The sequence below is a fragment of the Apteryx rowi genome, unplaced genomic scaffold, assembly GCF_003343035.1.
Source record: "Apteryx rowi isolate R43461 unplaced genomic scaffold, aptRow1 scaffold_713, whole genome shotgun sequence".
Classification (NCBI taxonomy): Eukaryota; Metazoa; Chordata; class Aves; order Apterygiformes; family Apterygidae; genus Apteryx; species Apteryx rowi.
In genome coordinates, this window is record NW_020450998.1 from 162,887 (window position 1) to 181,247 (window position 18,361).

The window sequence follows — 18,361 nt, forward strand, 5'->3', positions numbered from 1 at the left end:
GAAATCCTGTTCTGTGCTGCTTTAGGGTCTCCTGGCCCTGGAAGGAGAGCTGACCCCCATTCTGGTGCAAATGGTGAAAAGTGCCAATATGAATGGTCTCCTGGACAGTGACAGTGATTCCCTTAGCAGCTGTCAACATAGAGTGAAGGCACGGCTGCATGAAATCATGCAGAAGGATGCTCGGTTCTGTGAAGAGGATTATGAAAAGGTAAAGCACCTACATGACCTTGGCTCTTTCTATGTCTGGAAGGAGAATAGTGTTGCTCCAGTGGTTTAAGATGCAAAACCACCTGCTGGTATGTGAACAGTAGTTTGGTCAGTCTGAGGTCAGTTCTGGTCAACATTATACGATACAAACAGAACTTAGGGAAAAGGGAAGGTTTTTGCAGGGTAATAATCCCTGCCCTTCTAGTGAGATCCTCTGTTACTCCCCTGTTCCCTTCAAGAATGATCATGGTACCTTCCTCTCCCTTTAGAAGTGCATTTTATTTTTATGAGTATATTAATAGAAAATGGGTTTGACAAGTCTGTTTGATTAATGTAAGTATAAATATAATGCTATTGGTTGGCATTTGACAGTTTGTTTTGAAGATTTCCACTGTGTAGAATCACTGTAGGCTATATTAGAAGAAAGCTCCAAGCTGTTGTGAAAGCACTGGCTCCTCCAACGTTATTCAGTATGTTCTCATATGGGTTAGAAATGGTAATAAATAATCCTTGTTCTATGTGGATTTTTAATGAGGCCCCTACAGGAACCTGTTTCTTCGGTAGTATAACAGAAAACAGTAACCAACATAGACTGCTGGAGTGTCAGGAAAATAAGAGGACATTCTACGAAACAGTGGGTCCTGCAATAAACTGGGCACAGCCGAGTGACATTTTATGTACACCCTTGCACATAACTACAGGGACGAAGTATGTGCAGGTCCAATACACAGAATGGAGACTATATTCAGGAGGGCAGTGATGCTGAAAAGAGCACTGGAATCAGCTGAGTAGCTGCACAAGAAGACATTGCTTCTCCCATACAGCTGGGAGAAAATGGGTTCCCAGTTGCTTCTCTGCAAGATGGGAAGTGATCCTGGGATAACCTGCTGTTTGGTAGCCCTCACTGGTTTATTCCCTCCTTTTCCCTCCTCCCCTAGCTAGGAATTTGGATTATTCAACATCTCAGTGCAAGTGCAGCCCTGCTGCTAGTACCTGGCAATTCCGGTATGGGAACCATATACAGTGATGCAAGTTGCTTGCTGCTTAGGTCAGATAGTCTATGTCATTTAGAGGTTAAAAACTGACTTTTGAAGCAGATTTAAGAAGCATGGTTATAAAAGGAAGTGTGACCAACTGTTGAAATGACTTGATATGGAATAGAGTGAACTTTGACTCTTTGAATCCAAACTAAGTATCTTTCTCAGATAATCTCTAGTTGGGGAAATGGGGAAGGGACAACATTTCACATGGCCTCATTTTTCTTTCCCTATCTAATCTCATCGAGGTCTGTGTTGATATGAGGCCTGCTGAACATGCTTCAGATGCCTGTTTGTCTTCCAAGAATGATTCCCCATCTTTTCTGTTGTCTAGCTAAATTCTCTGGATTTGATTCTGGGACCACTGTATGAAGCTTTGGCCTGTGATTTGCCTGTGGGGAAGCTAGGTGGTCATAATCTTCCTTTTAGATGTTCAAGCTGATGAATCTTTGAGCTCCTATTCTTGTATGTTGTGGTTCATGACTTGAGAGATGATTCTGGCCCTGACAGTTGCTAATCCTCCTGCACCTCCTGTATATGTGAGTGCTGTAGCTGAGGCTGTGAGCACAACAGCCAAATGCAATAGTTTTTGCTTATCCTGGACCCACTTGGCAACCACTCATCACTAATGCAGATGATGAAAAGCAGGGAGACTTTTCTGTCCTCACCTCCTGTGGGGTCTGTCTTGTTGGGATGTGAGTTCTTGTGGTTTACTGCATACTTCTTGGAACAATCTCAGTTGCTGTGGATGGAGAGTACATCTTTGCCAGATTCTAAATCCGTTCTAGAAGATTTTGGGGGCACAAACTCTTTTGTGATCCTATCAGTGTCTGATAACGGCAGAATAGAGAGCATGGGCTACATCCAGCGTAGCAACCAATAAAAGGCACTATAGCTACTTCTCTGACAAGGCCCCAAAACACTATTTTTCACAGACTGAGATCTAATTACAGGGCTGAAACCTATTACCATTAGGAAACGTTTTTCACCTGAAACAGTTGTTTAAAACATTTGGGAGGCTCTTTGGCCCAAGCACAGAGAAGCAGTTTACAAGCAAGGCAAGAGCGGGTCTAGTAGGTGAAGGGAGATCTGATCTGGAAGGAGTAGTTGTTTGCCATTTCTGACTTTGGTCCTGAGGCAGTTCTAAGAAGATGCCTAAGTACCTCCAGAACTAGCTTATTACACTTGACTGGGAACACAACTTTGTGCCTAATCAGAAAGCAGGGCAGCTGAAAGAGGCAGACATTTTGTTCTGCCAGTCTGCAAAGATATTAACTGATCTGTACTGGTATTTTCTCTCAGCTAGCACCTACTGGCAGTGCTTCTCTGCTCAACTCCATGACATTTATCCAGAACCCAGTAGAGGTCTGTAACCAGGTGTTCGCCCTGATCGAGAATCTCACCTCCCAGATAAAAAAACGTCTGGAAGACCCTAAATCTGCAGGTGAGCATCAGAGCTGGAAAGGGTCTGGAACAGATTCACTTTTCCTTATATGGGCGCTTTCCTTTTAGCTCCCATACACCACTAGGGTTTATGTATGTCTTCTGCAATGAAATTCTAGAGTGAAATTATGTACATGCTATTGATGTAGAAGCTCCTATTCTCCTATCAACTAGTGTTCAAGAGAACTATAATGTAAAGGAATTGATAAGTGCATCATGAGGATTAAAGTGAATGTAGACAGCATCAGTGTAGCCTGGAGGGTTATACCTGACTTTGTTCAAGCATTTCCTGGAGTGGGACTCAGTGCTATAAATGGTAAGTTTTTCAATCTTGTTGACCTCTAAGAACTTTCCTAATGACAGTGCAGAGCCTTAAAAAGGCAGTTGTGGGACACTCATACAATTTATAGTGGACATCAGCCAAAAATCAAGCAGCTTCACTTTTCTGAAATATTTCAGAATTAATTTAGGGCTGCAGGTTAAAACACAGTGCAGCAGGTCCAGTGGCTTCTCATAGCTGGGATTCCTGTGGGCAGCATAGCAATCAGAGGCTTTCTTTGCTAGAAGTCAGTCGTAGCAGCCCTCAGGTCAGCTGGAACACACATAGTCAGGATGTGAATGTGATTTTGTGTTTGCTGTTGTTTAGACCTGCAGCTGTACCACAGTGAGACTTTAGAACTGATGCTGCAACGCTGGAGTAAGCTGGAGAGAGATTTCCGCATGAAGAATGGGCGTTATGACATCAGCAAGATCCCTGATATCTATGACTGCATCAAGTATGATGTACAACACAACTGTGCCCTGAAACTGGAAGGCACAGCAGAGCTTTTCAAACTCTCCAAAGCCCTGGCAGATGTGATCATACCCCAGGTAGAGCCTGTCCTGCCTGACTGGGTAATGATGACTGTGCTGCCAATTTCTGACTCTTTCCCTGTCTGTTTTCTCTTGAGTTTCATGCACGTTAACTCTCAAGGCAGTGCACTGCAGATATTTCTTAGATATCTCTACTTGTTTGTATGGGGCAAAACCATTTATGACATCCACTCCAAAAGGGAAGATCTGGGGTTGAGATCAGGGATCAAGTCCTCGTGATGGAAGGCTAGTTCAGGTGAATTGCGGTGACTCTGGGCTTAAGATGTTCTGTTTCCTAGATGAGGAATCTGACAGCTTCAGGGTAATGAACAGGTGATGCAACAGCTTTTCCATGTTCATCATAGTGCATTACAGGACACATTCAAGCTGAATCTGTGCACTATAGCAACATTTTCTTCATACAAGATTGTATATGGGAAGAAAGATTTCTTCTTTAGAGTGAAGGCTTGTTCTAGCAGATCTAATGTCCTTGTTAAACTAGAACTTGTTCAGCTTGCAAAATTGGCTTCTCACCAAGCTTATGCACGCGGAAAGGGTAGAGAAAAGGATGACTACATGCAGTAAATTTCTATATTCATATTGTTCTGTCCCACTTCTGGCATAAATGCTTCATATGCATGGGACAAGAGCTCTTACCAGCAGGGTCCAATTGCACTTAGGGGCAAAGATGGGCTTCTAAGCATTTTCATGCTCTTCTGGCTGAGATGCAGTTTGGCCATTTCAAGTTTTTTCTTTGCAAATAGTAGGTACTGTGCTAATGCATGTGCCAGATCTGGATCTAAGTGTTTGTCATGAGAGAATGTTCCCTGACGGCATTTGCACCTCACAAGTGTTGGAACTCTACTGACAGCTATGTCTAGACACTTCTTGAAAGTGTTTCTGTCCTCTGTTATCCTCCTCAATGTGTGAAACAATTAGAAAAAGGCGCTGAGTGGCACTTCCCATTTTGGCCTTGCATAATTGTAGTGATGCCTGTGGACAGGACTGAAAGTCTGCAGTCACTACTGTCATGTCACTGCGAATATGCAGAGGCTCTCGAAAGCCTGGGTGCAGGCAAACAGCCTTATTTTATTTGAAGATGTGGCAAAGAACCAAGGCTCAAGGATATCTATTGTTTTGTTTCTGCAGGAGTATGGGATTAATAAGGAGGAGAAGCTGGAAATTGCTATTGGCTTTTGTCTTCCTCTCATTAAAAAGATCCAGTTGGACCTGCAGAGAACCCATGAGGATGAGTCTGTCAACAAACTGCATCCCTTGTAAGGATCATGTTGCATGCTGCTGCTGGAGGCGGGGGGAGGGCAGGCTTTGGAACAGTGTGTGTGGGAACCGTGCCAGAAGACTGTACTGGTATGGGAGGAGACACTAAACATATACTGAGGGACATACCAAAAGGAAGGCATGTTGGTGCTCCTAGAGCTGGAAAAGAAGTGGGAAGGGCATGTCGAGGCTGCTGAGTGGGAGCCAACCTGACACAGAAGTTTAAACCCATTGAAACTGGATGGTGGTGCACTCGTTCCTGTCTCTGCAAGGAGAAGCAGATGCTAGTGTGATGAGGCTACCTCTGCCCCACCATGTGGATACCACAGAACTGACTGCTTCTGTGCCTAGTGCTCACTCAGTTTGTTCTGTTCCTACTGCTCTTTGATAGTTACTGGTGTGTGATTATCTAGTTCTGTTAAGCATGCAGAGATGCTGCTGTATGATAGATGATAATTCAGTGATGGATTGAGAGTAACATGGGGCTGGTTTTGGTTTAGGTACTCAAGAGGAGTTTTGTCACCGGGTCGCCATGTTCGGACACGGCTCTACTTCACCAGTGAGAGCCATGTGCACTCTCTGCTCAGTATCTTCCGCTATGGAGGGCTCCTGGATGTAAGTGTCCCAACAGTGCTCCCAGAGTAAGCCTCCTTCCTTTTTTTTTTTCAGTGGCCCTTTCCAGGATGGACAGTGTGTGTCTGTAGGTTGCCCCTCTAGCCAGCTCTCCTGCTAATGACTCATATCAGTGGCCTCCGGCCAAACTCCATCTCTGCTGTGTTTGCATGCTGCAGCTTACTGCCTTTCTGGCGTGTAAGAGGATAGTTCTTCCTCATTCCTGACACTGCGTGCCTTGCTTGTATGGAGGCATGTTTTCTCCAAGAGCTGCCCTGCTGATTTTGGAGGAGTCCAGGTCATTTCTCTGTAGAAAGATACCAGTGTAAAGTAGTAGAGACTGAGGGAATTTCTCTCTTCCTACCTCCTTCAACCATTTATTTAAAGGGCTTGGCTCTGTTATTTAGTGACTTCTGTCAATTCTAAGTCAAAAAAGTCAGTTTGCTTTCAGAAGTGAGCTGGGGTTGCAAAAGCATAGAGAGTGAGCGCTCACCAACAGAGACAGATGGCCCAGTTTAAGGGACTATGACTTTTCCAATCCAAGCTCTTCACTAGGCAAAAAGTCTGCTCTCGGAACCTGCTTCCTGATGGAATTGTCATGCAGGCCCTGAGAAAAGCTCTGCTTTAGATGCCTCAGTAGACCCTTTGGTTTGCCTTCCAGTTTTTAAATATGGTGTTCTGAAATGCCATGAGAGTTAGGGCTTGTTTAGCAGGCATGACTTCTGATGTCTGTGGAAGCTCACTGTCTGCAGGCTGTGATCATGCAACTACCTCTTAATTACTTGCTTACTGAATAAGATGCTGCTGTTACTGTCCACTCCAGCATCAGAAGATTCTGTATTGCCAGCACAGGGATGTTAGGCTGCATCTGGGTTCATTTGTACCACTGAGGTTTGTTTCATATCCATCTAGATGGTGGAATGTTCCACAGCAGTGTGTACGGCACTCTGGGTATGGTCATTCTCTAGCAATGCTGGGAAACAATTAGGTTGCCCTGCCTCGTGGAACCCAGGGGTCCTGGATAGCTCTGTAGCCTTTTCTTTCAGCCTTGAGTAAAAACAGCTTCACTCAGTCCCTTTTTTCCAGTTCATCCCTTGTGCTTTCTTGTGATTTCTCTAAAACACTCTACTCTGTAGACCACCATTTGAGAATGACTGTGTTGGGGAACCTGCTGTGGATTATGCTTTTTTCCCAATCGGCATGGCATAGGGGGCTTGCAGCTGGATGTGCTCAGATCTGCAAGTGAATTGTATGGATAGCTGCAGTGTCCCTCTATGCAATTGCTCCTCACTGTAAGCACCCTGCCCTCATTGCAAGGTCATTTCTCTTCATGCAAGTTAAGCAAGATGTTTCTGTCCTGACAATGTTGTTATTGTGGAGAGGCAATGCCTCTCAGACCCATTTCACTGAATGCTGCAAGGTGTCTGCTGTTGCTTGTTCCATGCGACTGTTTATGTGTATATATCAGGAGAACAAAGACCAGCAGTGGAAGAGAGCCATGGACTATTTGAGTGCTATCTCAGAGCTGAACTACATGACCCAGATTGTTATCATGCTCTACGAGGACAACAACAAGGTGAGGGGTATAGCTGTAGGGTAAAATCCTTCCTGCCATGATGCAAGGCACAGTCCCCAAGAGATGAGCTCAGCTGGGAAGTTTGTGATCTGAGCTCTCTTAACTTGTGAATAAAGATGTACAGACTGTTAACAAAACTGCTAGTTTTTATTTTAGGTGGGAGATGTGACCCAGTTAATATTTGTTCCATGTAAACAATACCGCCATGAACAGTAATACCAAATTTGTGCAACTAACACTGCCTATTGTAAAGCATTTCCTAAAGTAAAACCATTTACTATTTCTTAATTTTAATTAAAATAAACAATTGAAAAAATAAATAAAAACAAATGATATTTGACAGTTGTTCCAGGATGCTTCTAGAAATTGTCCAGAAATTCCACATTCATAAAAGGCTCTTTGGTTTAAAAATATACTGATATATTTAGGGAATTATATATTGATGTATTTAGGAAACAGTCATTTAAAAACAGCTAGAATGTGGAAACTGATAGTAATGACCATAAACAGGTTCAGTGCAGAGCTGCTGGATAAGGTTTTAGGACCTGTAGTGCAGGAGGTCCTAGTGAGCGAGTGGAGCACTCCTTTTACTCCATAAGCTGTAGGATTAGAATCTCGTGTTCAGAGAGTTTATGTGGAGTTTTAATGGTAGAAGAGAAATATTCCCCAGGGATGTTTTTTTAAAAAAAAAAAAAAAAAAATCTTAAAGTCTAAATAGATCTCCTAGTAATAGTGTAAGTTTGTTACCGAGTAGAGATGATGAAATTTTTGGTTTTACATCATTAGTGACATATTGTTGAAGTCCTTGCTTCCTAAAAGAAAAAGAAAAAAAAAAAAAAACAACCAAACAAAAAAAATGCAATTAAAATTTTTTTAAATATTGCGGATGGTTACTTAAATCTTGGAACAACCTGGATCTATAAAACTAAGGGCATAGGAGGGAAGGAACCAAATTTCTCCCTGCCCCCAAGTGTTGTGGTTTTGCAGCAGGCGTGGATCCAAAGGGGCTATGTTTTAAGTGTGTGTGTGTAGGGGGGGAAAAAATTATTTATATTTATATTTTTATATATATATATATATATATATATATAAAAATATAAATACATACACACACTTATCTATAGCCTGATCCTGTTTCAGTCCTCTGATGGCTGTTGTCACAGAATAACAACAGTTTGAATGCCTCAGCTCTGTGCTATTAGGGGCTGTCCTTTTGGATGAGACATAAACCCAAAGCCAGTTTGTTTGTGGTTGGTTTCTTGTTGCTTCCGCTTTCCTTCCAAAAGGATGCGCTTGGGATGTGTGCTGCACTGGCATGGCAGGGTGGCCTAGGTTCAGATCATAGCATATGCTGACAGTGGGATTGATTATTTATTTATTCCCTCTCCCTTATGTTCACAGGACCCATCTTCAGAAGAGCGTTTTCATGTGGAGCTGCATTTCAGCCCTGGTGTAAAAGGTTGTGAGGAAGATGGAAATGTCCCTACAGGGTTTGGCTTTCGGCCTGCATCAGCAGAGGTGAGCACGATGTCTTGAATATGAATGACGCAGGCTGCCCTGCCTGTAGGGGATGTTGTTAACTCTGATCCTAGGTGCACCTTCATATGCCTTACTATTCTGCCAAGTTCTGGTATGGTCTAGACTCCAGCAAAAAATCTTCCTCTGATGTTTCTCTTGCATCTGAGAACTATTAAAGGGTTATGTTCCTTGCCTAGCTTTGCAGGCTGTTTTCTGGGCAGTCTTTGACAATACTTGGAAAAACAGAATGATGATATCTTACTGAGCTTGGTAGAACTCAGAGAACCAAGCCTAGAATGAATGCTCTGGGCAATGCTTGGTAAGGTCATGTGGAACTATAGCTGTCTGCCTCCTGCCAATGTTTCCTTACTGTAGAATGAGGACAAGAAAGCAGACCAAGGCAGCCTGGAAGACCTCTCCAAGGAGAAGGGCATTGATGAGCCAGATCAGGCACAGCAGAGGTCTCCACAGCCCTCCGAGCCAGTCAGCATTCAGCGGAGGTCACCACTGATCAGGAACCGGAAAACAGGGTCCATGGAGGTAATAACACAATGGGCACTCTCAGTTATTCTAATGAAGGTCCCTTGCCTAGTATTGGTTTCCTGGGATTCCTCTTAACATACCAGAGTCAGAATTGATTCTATGAAAGGAACAGGAGATGCTGAATAGGGATTTTGGAAAACTGACCTACCAAACTCCTTCTCATTGAGGAAAGACAGAGGGAACACTGGACAGAGCAATTGTTGAGGAAGTGCTGTTGGAAGAGCAAGTAAGTAAATGCTTGAGAAGCACAAGTACATTCAGATCATGTGTTGTAAAGGCATTAACCAACTGTGAGATTGCATACAACCTCTTCACCTAACCGTGATGACAACTTTGGCTTCCCTTGGACTCCAGCCTTTGCATCTCACAGTTCAGTTCCACCGTTTTTGTTCCTGTCTCCCATCTGTGATCTCATGAGCATCGGAGGTGCCTGCTAATTTAGTGGGCTTATTTGCAGGGTACTTAACCTATCATAGGGTTTACAATCGTCCCATTCGCTGATCTGCTAAAGCAACAAAGTTTGCTTTTTTTTGTGCTAGCCTCACTTCTCTCCTTCAGGGCTGTCCCACTGTCATAAGACTAGCTTCATAGTCAGCTGGCAGCTGACACCTTCAAGGTGCTCTAGAATTGTTTCTCATTCTGGCGGGGTTTAACAGGCATTTTTGCTATCTATTTTCTGAGTCAGTGAAAGCAGAGTTTCAGGGCTTGAGAGGTTTGTTAGCTGACTACGTCTCTGTGTCACTGATGATATAATTTTGTATGCAACACTCAGGAGCTCTTTGTAGCAGGCACATAGTAAACTAAGGGGATATATTTTTCTGCTTCTAAAGAAGGAAGTCTGTGTCGCAGTGATCCTAGCAGGAGTCCTGGGAGACAAGGAGCTGAGTACACAAATCCCTTCATACTTCTGAAATCTCTGCTCTTCCACAACCTGATGCAAACCTGAAATTAAAAATAATTGAGCATATCACAAGCTGAGCTCTACCCTTCTTGAAAAATGTGATTCAAGGACATTTTTCTTTAATCGAATTATAAAGGCTTTTGAGATCAGTGGGTAAATTGGTTAGGAATCCTTAGGGCAGGGGGCACTGATTATACTATTTTTCTTTGCAGGTGCTTTCAGAGTCGTCTTCCAAATCAGGAGGTTATCGCCTCTTCAGCACCTATTCCAGACAGTCTTCTGAGATGAAGCAAAGTGGCTTAGGTACTGTACTTGACCTGTACCCAGCCTGTCCTCCTGTACCTCTGTATGTTTGTGTGCATTTGTCTGTCTCTCCACATATATGTCTGGCTCAAGTTCCATGTGTGTCTTTCTGTGTGTATTATGTCCTCTTGTAGTGTTACTGCCTAGATTACTGTAGAGTCTTATTACAGAATCAGAATAGTTGAGGTTGGAAGGGACCTCTGGAGATCATCTAGTCCAACCCCCCTGCTCAAGCAGGGTCAGCTAGAGCAGGTTGCCCAGGACTGTGTCCAGTTGGGTTTTGAATATCTCCAAGGACGGAGCCTTCAAAACTTCTCTGGGCAACCTGTTCCAGTGTTCAACCACCCTCACAGTAAAAAAAGTGTTTTCTTATGTTCAGATGGAATTTTCTGTTTTTCAGTTTATGCCATTGCCTCTCATCCTGTCACTGGGCACCACTGAAAAGAATCTGGTTTCACCTTTGTTATGCCCATCCATCACACATTTATAAGCATTGATAAGATCACCCCCTGCAAACCTCCTCTTCTCCAGGCTAAACAGTCCTACCTGTCTCAGCCTCTCCTTGTATGACAGATGCTTCAGTCCCTTAATCATCTTTGTGGCAACTGCTCCCAGTTGCCGTGACCTTTCAAAGATAATTGAGAGTGGTCTCGCAATGATATCAGTCAGCTCTCTCAATGCTCATGGGTTCATTCTGTCAGGTCCCATGGATTTTCTTGTGCAATTTGCTTCAATGTCCCTAACCTGATCCTCTTCCATTTAGGGTAAGTCTTCCTTGTTCCAGACTTTCCCTCTGGTCTCAGGACCCTGGGATTTCTGAAGGCTGGTCTTACCAGTAAAGACTGAGCTGAAGAAGGCAGCATTCAGTACCTCAGCCTTTTCAGTCTCCAGGACCCCTGTCCCATTTAGCAGTGAGCTCACATTTTCCTCAACCTTCCTTTTGCTGTTTATGTACTTGTCAAAGCCTGTCTTGTTTCCCTTCATGACTCTCAAGTTCAATTCCAGATGGGGTTTGGCTTTTCTGATCCCATCCATGCATGCTCAGACGCTTCCATCTCATGATCATTGCAGTCAAGGCTGCCCCTGACTCTCATCTTCAACCAGTCCTTCCTTGTTTGTAAGCAAAGAGGTCTAGTAGAGTGCCTCTCCTTCTCAGCTCCTCGATCACCTGCATTAGAAAGCTGTCATCAATGCACTTCAGAAACCTCCTGGATTGCTTGTGCCCTGCTGTGTTGTCCCTTCAGCTGATATCAGGGTGGTTAAAGTCCCACATTAGAACCAGAGCCTGCAAACATGAGGCTTCCAGTTATCTGAAGAAGGCCTTATCTACTTCTTCCTGATCAGGCAGTCTATAGCAGACACCCACTACAACGTCAGCTGTGTTGGTCTGCCTGCTAGTCCTGACCCATAAGCTTTCAACTGGCTTATTGCCTGTCCCCAGGCAGAGCTCCGTGCATTCCAAGTGCTCCCTTGCATAAAGGGCTGCTCCCCCGCTCCTCACGACCCTGGCCTGTCCTTCCTAAGGAGCCTGCATCCACCCATAGAAGCACACTAGTCGTGTGAGCTATACCACCATGTTTCCATGATCCCAGTGAGGTCACAGCTCTGTAGCTGCACACAGACTTCTAATTCCTCCTGTTTGTTCCCCATGCTGCATGCATTAGTATACAGGTACTTTAGAGAGGCACCCAAGTGTGCTGATTTTCTGGGCAAGTGCATGAGAGCTTTCCCCATATTGCTGTCCCATAAGCACTTCCCTATTTACATGCATACACTTTGGGTGATTCCACTTCAGCCCTGTATTGTTGATTATGATGTCCCTTCTGTTCACATCACCCCAGACCCTTTGCTTGCCAACACCACCCACCACTTCCTCGCTTGATTGTTGGTCATTCTCTCCCTTCTCTATTGCTCCTACTTTATAGCTTTTCTTGCCAGGTTGGCCAGACTGTTGCCAAAGATGCTTTTGCCACCCTTAGTCAAGTGGATCCCGTCTCTTCCAAGCAGCCATCAATCCTCAAAGAAGGGTCCTATTGTTGTAGAAAACAAAACACTGTTGCTGACACCAGCTGCTCAACAAATTGTTGATCCGCAAGATCTGTCCAGTCCTCTCAAGCCCTTCTCTGTCGCTGACAGCATTAAGGAGACACTGTCTGGGCCCTCATGCCCTTTACCATTGCCTCCAGAGCTGGGTAGTCATGCTTGGTACTTTCCAGGTCTCCCTTGGCAGTGTCTTTGCCCATGTGAAAGAGCAGCTGGGGTTAATAGCCCAAGGGCTGGACTAGCCTCAGCAGCCTCTCCGCAATGTCCCAAATGCAAGCTCCCGGTAAGCAGCAAACCTCCCTGGATGACAGCTCAGGTCAGCAAGTGGGGGCCTCTGTCCCCCGCAGCAGGGTGTCTCCCACTACCAACACTTGCTGCTTCCTCCAGGTGCTCCTGTGTGGCTGAGGCTCAGCTGGTGCAGATGCTCTGTTTGACAGTGCTCCCCAACTCCTCATCAGCTACAAGGGTAGTGAACCTATTCCAAAGTTGCAAGTCTTCTGGTGGAGCAGGACCCCTCCCCCTGGTGCCAGAAGTAAACCACTCCCAGCCTTCGCTGTTGTTGAAATTTCCACCTTCCAAACTGATAGGCATAGATTCTGCATGCCCCTGCATTGCAGTTGGAGGTTTGGGCTCTTGAAACTGCAGGGTTTCAGAGAAGATGGGGTCAATCTCTTTCTCATCTTCTCTGATGCTACACAGTCTGCTGATCTCCTCCTGCAGCTCCTTCACTTGGTGAAGCTCTTCAACCACGGCACACCTCCTGCAGCCTAGAAGAACATTTGCCCCTGCCTCAGTAAGAGGCCCTAGGCACTTCCTGCAGCCTGAGACTTGCAGAGCTTCATCCTCCTACTGTAGTTCTGTCAGGATCAAAGCCTCTGATATTGTAGGGACAGTTGCTCCAATGGCTGCTGGGGACCATGCCATACCATCACTGCCATAGCTGAGGATGTGTATGCTGATCTGAGCAGAGTTGCTGGTCTCTTCTTTGTGCTATTCAGCCTGAACTGCTGTGCAAACTGCTGCATCTGTTCACTGTCTCTGTTAGCTGCACTCTTGTAATTATTGTAACTCCTTTTGTGTACAATCTCCTCCTTTCAGCTTCTAGCAAGAGAAGATGCAGATGTCCTTCATAGTATGGGAGCAACAGAGCAAGCTTCGTACTTGCAGATTGGCTTTCTGGTTGCATGACATAATCATTTGTTACATTATTTCTAAACTTAGCAGGAAGAGATGATTTTACAAGAGAACTAGCAGGCTTTCTGTTCCATAGAACAGCAATTTCTATGCAAAGCTACTCTTTATATAAGGTTATATTTCTACCTTTGATTCATAAAGGGCCTTTGTATGGAACAGACCTGTCATCTGCAGCAGTGTTTGACTGGTTGGTCTAACTGAGCTGGAGTTCCCTGGTTAGCCATTCTTTGCATGGTGGCCAGCAGAAGATAATGTTTTAAGGCACTTGGTGTTTTCTACCCACCCTTGAGAGTGCTAGTCTCTGCCATCTTAACCTAAACTGTGGCTTAATAGTTGAAATTCTTCCTGAAAACTTTTTGAAAAAGCTAGATCAATTTGGAAGCTGAATAGCTGTCTTTTGTGTTGTGGGGTCCAAAGACAGCTGAGAACCCTAGACTTTGCAGATGACTAGTAAGCACCAGGAGGTGGAAATGTACAAGTTACCCCCACTTTCTTATTTTTTTAAACGTTTTTGCATTTTAGCTTCAAGCCATGGCCATGGATTTCCTGGCAGCAGTTCTGACTCATCAGTTCTTTATTCTTTGTTATTTGGACATCCTGCAATCAAGGGATTTCTGAAAGGCCTGATCCTTTCTTTGTCACTTGTGAATGAGCTGCTGCTTTGGAAGCTAATAATTACCAAGTTAATGGGATATTATTTGGAATGGTCAGGTAAATGTCCCTGGAGTCTGACAGCTATGTCTCCAGCTAGTTGTTAAAATCTAAGGAGTAATGGCTGATGCATATTATTTTCATAAAGGCACAGTATCCTTTGCCATAGCGCTCTTTGAATATCCTTTGCCATAGCGCTCTTTGAATATCCTTTGCCATAGCGCTCTTTGAATATCCTTTGCCATAGCGCTCTTTGAATATCCTTTGCCATAGCGCTCTTTGAATGTGCTACTTCAAATGGTCTGTCTACTTATTTCTGCCTTCCCCAGACCACTTGCAGGATTAAGGAAGCTGTTATAAACTGCCTTACTTAGGCTTGAAGAAACCTGTGGTTATTCTGTGAATCCATGTGAATCAATGAGAATTTCTGAGATGGCACACTGAAAGGAAATGCATCTGCTCAGAGAATGACTGAGTACATCAAACGCTGCCTGCAAGCTATTCTGACTGGATATCTGAATACCAGAAGGCATCTGCTCTGGAAAGCCTAGATGTTGCAGCCTCTTTTGTGTTTTTGATGAATATCTCTCTTGGAGATAGACAAGACTGCTACTGCACTGGACCCTTGTACAATATTACTTTTCCYTGACAACAAAATCTGAAATCTGATCCCAGTAGGTTTACTTTCAGGTTTTTACCTGACTTGCCCTGCTAGAAAGCCTTTGCTGGTCACTCTAGCAACAGTTAAGATATGCAGAGGCAAAACTTTAAGTAGAGAGAGAGATAGCTGATCTGTGACAGTAGACCTCTAGCTGGATACTCAGTGCAGTCATTATTAACCTCCTCTAGAGAATCTTGTAGCTGCAGGCACAAAAGGATTAACAGGAGAGACCTGTGTTGCAACACCTGCTTGTGCAATCGCTGGTCAGTAGGATGTCTGAATTTCTCTCAACCTGAGAACTATTGGAAAGAATGATGCATCTTTACCTGTAAAAGTCAAGTTCTTCCTTCCTGATGCCTTCCCTGTTTGTTTTGTGGAAATATAAGAAAGAATAAGGAACTCACAGGAGCTTGAACTTTGGCCGCTTGTCTCACAGCTGTGTTATGAGGTGGATCATTCAGCTACTACCTGCTGTTTCTGAGATTCTCTGAAGCTGAGCCTCCTCTCCTGCTGCCTGACCTTGTCAGTGTCTGCCTGTGGGGGAATGGTTCAGGTAAAACCTCCTATGCTTAGGCAGAAAGGAAAGGCTAGCAGGGCAGAGCTCCTATTATAACACTGTTGCTATACCTGCCAGAATCATATCTTTATGTCAGTTAAAAAATGTCTTGATATGTCTGTTTGGAAGAGGGGACTGCTGCAGCTTGCTTTGGCTGTGTAAAGCAGTGCTTTGGAGTATGACATGTTTTTCTGGGCAGAATTCTTTGAATCCTTTTGGATTGTCTGGAATAGCATGTGTGCGTCTGGTTTAAGAAGCCTAGGAATGTTTCAAAGCCTTTCTTTGCCTCCAAGAGCATTTCAAAACAGGGGTAGAATCCCTCCTTTCTTTTGGAGTGACAGAAGTGTTGTGTTGCCAATGGGGAAGACAACTTTGTGCAAGATTCCCTTTCCTGTAGGGAAATAAGGGTTGCTTATTTTTAAATCTCTAAAAATTGAATACAGAAAAAAATATCCAGTGCACATTGTTATTTCTATCAAATCTTGCTACTTTTTAAAATCCAAATGACTAGTATGCTATTATGTTCTTTAGGATGCATGTCAGTTTGTTTACTTTGGCTACAGCAGTCTCCTAGAGTTCATACTAGGCAATTGCCATAGAGTCATCCCTGTAAAGTCTCTTTAGGTTTGAGGTCGTTAACAAAATGCCTCTGTCTACTGTAGGAGAACAGAAACACTGGAGTGTCCTTATCTTAATGATTAATGGCACAAAGTTGCTCAGGATAGCAAGTGAATGAAAATCTTCTGTTCCATTGTTTGTGTGCCAGTAAATGAGTTTTGGGGATATTTTTGTTTGTTTAAAACATGGAAAGATGATTATGGGTGTCATGCTGGATGCTGTTTGACAAAATTGTTTGCGTTCTAACAGATTCCAGTTCATCCTGGGACTGTACTGAGCTTCACTTTAAGGCATTAGTAGGAAAGTTTCTAAGACTTTTATATCAGTCAGATTTCTTTGCCTGTTTGTCTAAGAACATGTACATGTTGGTCTGTCCTGTAAAACGCTACCAGCAGTGTTTACAGTGGTGGAGTAGCTTAAGTTCAGTGTATATGAGACAGTTCTTTGAGTTGCTCTCCTTTGTTCCAAGAAACGGGTACCATCAACTTAAGCTGAGCTTGCACATGTATGACTTAAAGCTCAGGAGGTGGGGTTTTTCTCCAAAGAGGGTCTGTCTAGAAAGCAGCTTTGTAGAAAAGGTCCTGATAAGCAACAAATGAACATGAGTCAGCAGTGTGTCCTTACACCAAAGGAGGCCAACAGCATACTTTGCTGGATTAGCAAGAGTGCAGCTAGCAGGTCAAGAGAAGTGATTCTTCCCCTCTACTCAGCATTCATGAGAATGTGTCTGGAGTAGTGTCATCCTGTCTTGGGTTCCCTATTACAAGAAGGACATGTTCACATGGGCATAAGCCCAGTGAAGGGCAATGGAGGTGAGTAGGAGGCTGGAGCACATGACCTACGAGGAGAAGCTGGGAGTACTGGCTTTGTTCAACGTTAAGAACAGAAGTTGAACAGGGGATGTAGATCTTAATGCTGTCTTCAGCCACCTAAATGGGAGGTTATAGAGCAAACAAACAGGCTGTTCTCAAAGGTGCACAGTGATAGGATGAGAAGCAACAGACAGAAGTTGCAGCATAGGAAATTCCAATTAGCTAGAAGGAAAAAAATTTCCACCATGAGTACAGCCAAACATTGGAACAGGTGCGCAGAGAAACTGTAAAGTCTCTGTTCTTGGAGATATTCAAAACTTGACTGGACAAAGCCCTGAGCAATCTCATCCAAGTTGGCCCTGCTCTGAGAGGTGGGGGGGGGGGGGAGAAAGGGTTGGGAAAGAGACCTCCAGAGGTCCCTTCCAACCTGAATCATGCTGTGATGCTATATCTTAGAACACAGAGATACTTGCTATATGGCAAGTACTAATAGTTCAACAGTAGTAATAGTTTCACTATTCTAGTTAAATACAAATAGGCAGTATGTCAGTTTTTTGCCTGGGTAGACAAGGTGGAGCAAAATCAGCCTGCTTGGAAGCCTTTTGTAATGTTGGAAGTAATGTTGTTTTTAGCAGTTCGTATTCTCAGTACAGAATGTAATATCAGACAATCTAAATGGAATTTATAGCCAATCAAAGGTTTTGTCTTGCTCATAACTGCTTTCCTCAGTTGAAAGAATTCTGTTCCGTTTGCCCAGCAGTTCCTTTCAATATCACATAAAGTCAAATCACTCTAAGGACTGCTGTGCCTGAGAAAAGCGAAGACAAGCAGTTGCCGAAGTGACCAGTACTAGGTTGTCCTCCTGTGCTTGAGACCATCTTGCATGCCCTATTCCTTGCCATAGGGCAAGCAAAGCTCCATGCTGTGTGTGCATCTGGTTTTTGTAAGGATAGTTCATGGAACACTTAAACCTACACTGGAATAGTAAGGCAAGAACAAGTGGATGTGAAATATCTGGGCAGCAGCCTGTGGAGGAAAGCTGTCTGGTCATATTCCTTTTGTTAGTGCTTGACACAGTAATTGATCCCCATTAGCTGATCAACAGGTTCAACACTGAAATTTACTGGAGACAGGCAGCTGTTTCTCCTTCCCAGTGTCCTACAGAAGAAGGAGCTTTCAAAGAGAAAGGACAGAAGAGGAGAGGAATTATGCCCTGCAACTTGCACATCAGCGATTTAGCATCTCTGGCATTTCTGATGTGAATGTGTAGGTGTGCTGACTGGAGACCATCAAGATGTTTCACCTACATCAGGGTGGGAAAGCCAAATGAAATAAACCCCCCAAAGGAGTTAGGAACTTTCCCAGTGCTGACTATTGGGCTACCTGTTTTGCATTTGGCACTACTGAATTTAGAGTGGGGAATACTGCCTCCCCATGCTCCCTTAGTATCATTTTCTTCCTGAGACTGTCTTCAAAGCGGGCATTTTTTTTCCTTGTTCTTCCACTAACCCCGCTTTTCTGTAGTTGCATGCAGTGGAGATGTAATACTAACACCT

General features: G+C 44.0%; 1 protein-coding gene across 8 annotated transcripts in view; it reads left to right on the forward strand.

Annotated features, from left to right (window-relative positions):
* Positions 1-18,361, forward strand: part of PPIP5K1 (diphosphoinositol pentakisphosphate kinase 1) — a 53,342-nt gene that overhangs the window by 17,596 nt on the left and 17,385 nt on the right. For 4 of the 8 annotated variants that reach the window (XM_026087363.1, XM_026087366.1, XM_026087368.1 and 1 more), the window contains 9 exons: positions 26-208; positions 2,547-2,688; positions 3,334-3,581; positions 4,689-4,816; positions 5,318-5,432; positions 6,898-7,005; positions 8,407-8,523; positions 8,899-9,063; positions 10,180-10,270. In XM_026087363.1, the coding sequence (XP_025943148.1) occupies positions 26-208; positions 2,547-2,688; positions 3,334-3,581; positions 4,689-4,816; positions 5,318-5,432; positions 6,898-7,005; positions 8,407-8,523; positions 8,899-9,063; positions 10,180-10,270 (1,297 nt within the window). The remainder of the gene's footprint in view (positions 1-25; positions 209-2,546; positions 2,689-3,333; positions 3,582-4,688; positions 4,817-5,317; positions 5,433-6,897; positions 7,006-8,406; positions 8,524-8,898; positions 9,064-10,179; positions 10,271-18,361) is intronic. The other 4 variants (XM_026087365.1, XM_026087364.1, XM_026087367.1 and 1 more) reach the window with 1 other exon arrangement.